This window comes from Chiloscyllium plagiosum, unplaced genomic scaffold (genome assembly GCF_004010195.1).
Source record: "Chiloscyllium plagiosum isolate BGI_BamShark_2017 unplaced genomic scaffold, ASM401019v2 scaf_29884, whole genome shotgun sequence".
Taxonomy (NCBI): Eukaryota; Metazoa; Chordata; class Chondrichthyes; order Orectolobiformes; family Hemiscylliidae; genus Chiloscyllium; species Chiloscyllium plagiosum.
In genome coordinates, this window is record NW_025205658.1 from 7953 (window position 1) to 10756 (window position 2804).

General features: G+C 56.2%; 1 protein-coding gene across 1 annotated transcript in view; it reads left to right on the forward strand.

Moving 5' to 3' along the window:
• LOC122546456 (nuclear receptor ROR-alpha A-like) overlaps window positions 1-2634 on the forward strand; it is a gene marked incomplete at both ends in the record, with an annotated part of 6909 nt that extends 4275 nt beyond the window's left edge. The window contains 3 exons of the mRNA XM_043685164.1: window positions 181-302; window positions 1548-1680; window positions 2527-2634. Coding sequence (XP_043541099.1) covers window positions 181-302; window positions 1548-1680; window positions 2527-2634 — 363 coding nt within the window. The remainder of the gene's footprint in view (window positions 1-180; window positions 303-1547; window positions 1681-2526) is intronic.
• Window positions 2635-2804: the final 170 nt, after the last annotated feature.

Sequence of the window (2804 nt, forward strand, 5' to 3'; positions counted from 1 at the left end):
TCAGTTGTTGGGTTGCAGAGGGGGCGGGGGGGGATGCACAGGAGATGTTGGGGGTGAAGGGTCAGTGGGGGGATCGGATTCCTAGCGGGGAGAGGTCAGGCGTGACCGCGAGTCACCGCGGGAGCTGCTGAGTGATTTAACCTGGTTTTTTGGTGGATCCCTCTCTCACCCCCGTGACAGACCACATTATCCAGAATGTCGTGAAATCTCACCGTGAGACGTGCCAGTTTGTGCCAGAGCAACTCCACACTCTCCGCTGGAAGTTATTCTCTCAGAGTGAAGTCGACAGCTACCAGAGGAAGGTGAGGTTCAGGTCGTCAGTGGCACATTCGGCCCATTGGAGCTAGCAACGCTCTGGGGAGACTTTGGGGGGTGGGAAATCACGGGTTTCAAATCCCATCGCAGCCCCTTGGTGGAACTTCAGTTCGATGAATCAAATCTGGAAGCTGGTCTCGGGGGGCGTCTATTGTGGTGAAACCCACCCCCCCAATGAGGGGTCAGGAAAAAAAATCTGCCAGCCTGGGCTTACACATGACTCCAAACCCTCACACAGGGATTGTCTGGGGGGGTTCTGAAACTAGAGTGTGCTGCTGGGTTTAAAGGAGCAAGTGGTGGGGGCTGGTACGATGACGATGTGTAAAAAATCATCCGAATGGGGACATAAATTGTAAGGGTTTGGAGGGATGTGGGCCAAGTGCTGGCAAGTGGGACGGGATTAATTCTAGGATATCTGGTCAGCACAGACGGGTTGGGCTGAAGGGTCTATTTCCGATGACTCGAAACGGACTTCCAGAATAGCTGGTCGCTGGGTTCGAGAGTGAGGAACCCTTCCCGTTCTGCAGGTATGCAGGTGTGTGTCAGTCCGCCTGAACCCGTCTCTCTCCCTCTCTCTCTCTCTCTCTCACACACACGCACAATCCTTGGACACACCTTCCCCACAGCGAGAGGAAAATTGAGTCCCAGATTAGGTCAGGCGCGGTGGCTGAGGATGGTCGCACCTTGCTCCGTGCACCCAAATCAATTCCAACCGGACAGAGGGAAATACTTTCATCAAAAGGCATCGATGTGAATGGGCCATGATTGAATGGCAGGCTAGGCTCAGAACCCGTCTCTCTCCCTCTCTCTCTCTCACACACACACGCACAATCCTTGGACACACCTTCCCCACAGCGAGAGGAAAATTGAGTCCCAGATTAGGTCAGGCGCGGTGGCTGAGGATGGTCGGACCTTGCTCCATGCACCCAAATCAATTCCAACCGGACAGAGGGAAATACCTTCATCAAAAGGCATCGATGTGAATGGGCCATGATTGAATGGCAGGCTAGGCCCAAGAGGCTGAATGGCCTCTCCCTCCTCCTCGAACGCTCCCAGATTCTCTAATCCCCAGCATCTGGAATATTTCTGATCTCCCTCCCCCCCCCCACATTGAGCTCACTCTCGTCCGACCCAGGCATTCCTGCTCAGATCACGACCCCCCCCGTACAATTGCGGAACGACTTACCCTCCGCGTTTTCTTCCCCCCCCCGCTCCGGCGTTTCCCATCGCAGTCGGCCGAGGAGATGTGGCAGAGGTGTGCCCGAAATATCACCGAGGCCATCCAGTACGTGGTGGAGTTTGCCAAGCGCATTGCCGGCTTCCTGGAGCTGTGCCAGAACGACCAGATCGTGCTTCTCAAAGCAGGTAACGGGCCCAGCACGGAGCGCGGCAGAATCTCTCCAGGGCGGGAAGCAGGCCATTCAGCTGGTTGGGTCAATTTCCCCATGGCCAATCCACCCTAACCTGCACATCCCTGGGCACTATGGGACAATGTAGCATGGCCAATCCACCCTAACCTGCACATCCCTGAATACTACGGGACAATTTAGCATGGCCAATCCACCCTAACCTGCACATCTTTAGACTGTGGAAGGAAACCAGAGCTCCCGGAGGAAACCCACACAGACACGGGGGGAGAATGTGCAATCTCCACACAGACACAGTCACCCGCGGCTGGGATCGAACCCAGGTCTGTGGCGCTGTGAGGCAGCGTTGCTAACCACTGAGCCGCCGCACCACCGAGGAAACCCACACAGACACGGGGGGAGAATGTGCAAACTCCACACACAGTCACCCGCGGCTGGGATCGAACCCAGGTCTGTGGCGCTGTGAGGCAGCGTTGCTAACCACTGAGCCGCCGCACCATCCCAGTGCTTTCAGACGATGGTCAATTATGTCCTCCCTGAGAGGAGGAGATGCCGGTGGGAGGTGGGATAAGCCAAGCTGGTTGGGTGGGTGGAAGCGTGGAGGCGGTATTGACCGAATCGGATCGACCTTTCAGAGAGCTAGCACAGGGCCTGAAGGGCCGATCAGCCTCCTCCTGAGGTCTTAGGTGCTGTGGAAATTCGGCTGGTGATATCTCGGTGGCCGTAATTAGGTGGCGGGGCTCTGGGGAGGAACGGGGAAGGTGGCAGCCATTTCCATCCCCATGGGGAGGGGCAGCCTGCCTGAGACAGTAACTCCTTCCTCTCCTTCTCTGTCCGTGCCCAGGCTCCCTCGAGGTGGTTCTCCTGCGGATGTGCCAGGCCTTTAATCCCAGCAACAACACGGTCTTCTTTGAAGGAAAGTATGCAGGGACCGAGCTCTTCCTCGCTCTCGGTAAGGGCTGCTTCCAGTGACCGCTAAAATGTTCCACAGGGACTAATAACTCTCTCCTCTCTCTCTCTACCTCCTCATCTCTCTTTCACTCACTCTGTTTCTCGCTCTCTTTCCCCATTGCTCTCCCTCCCTCCCTATCTTGCTAACTCTCTGACTCTCTCACTTCTCCC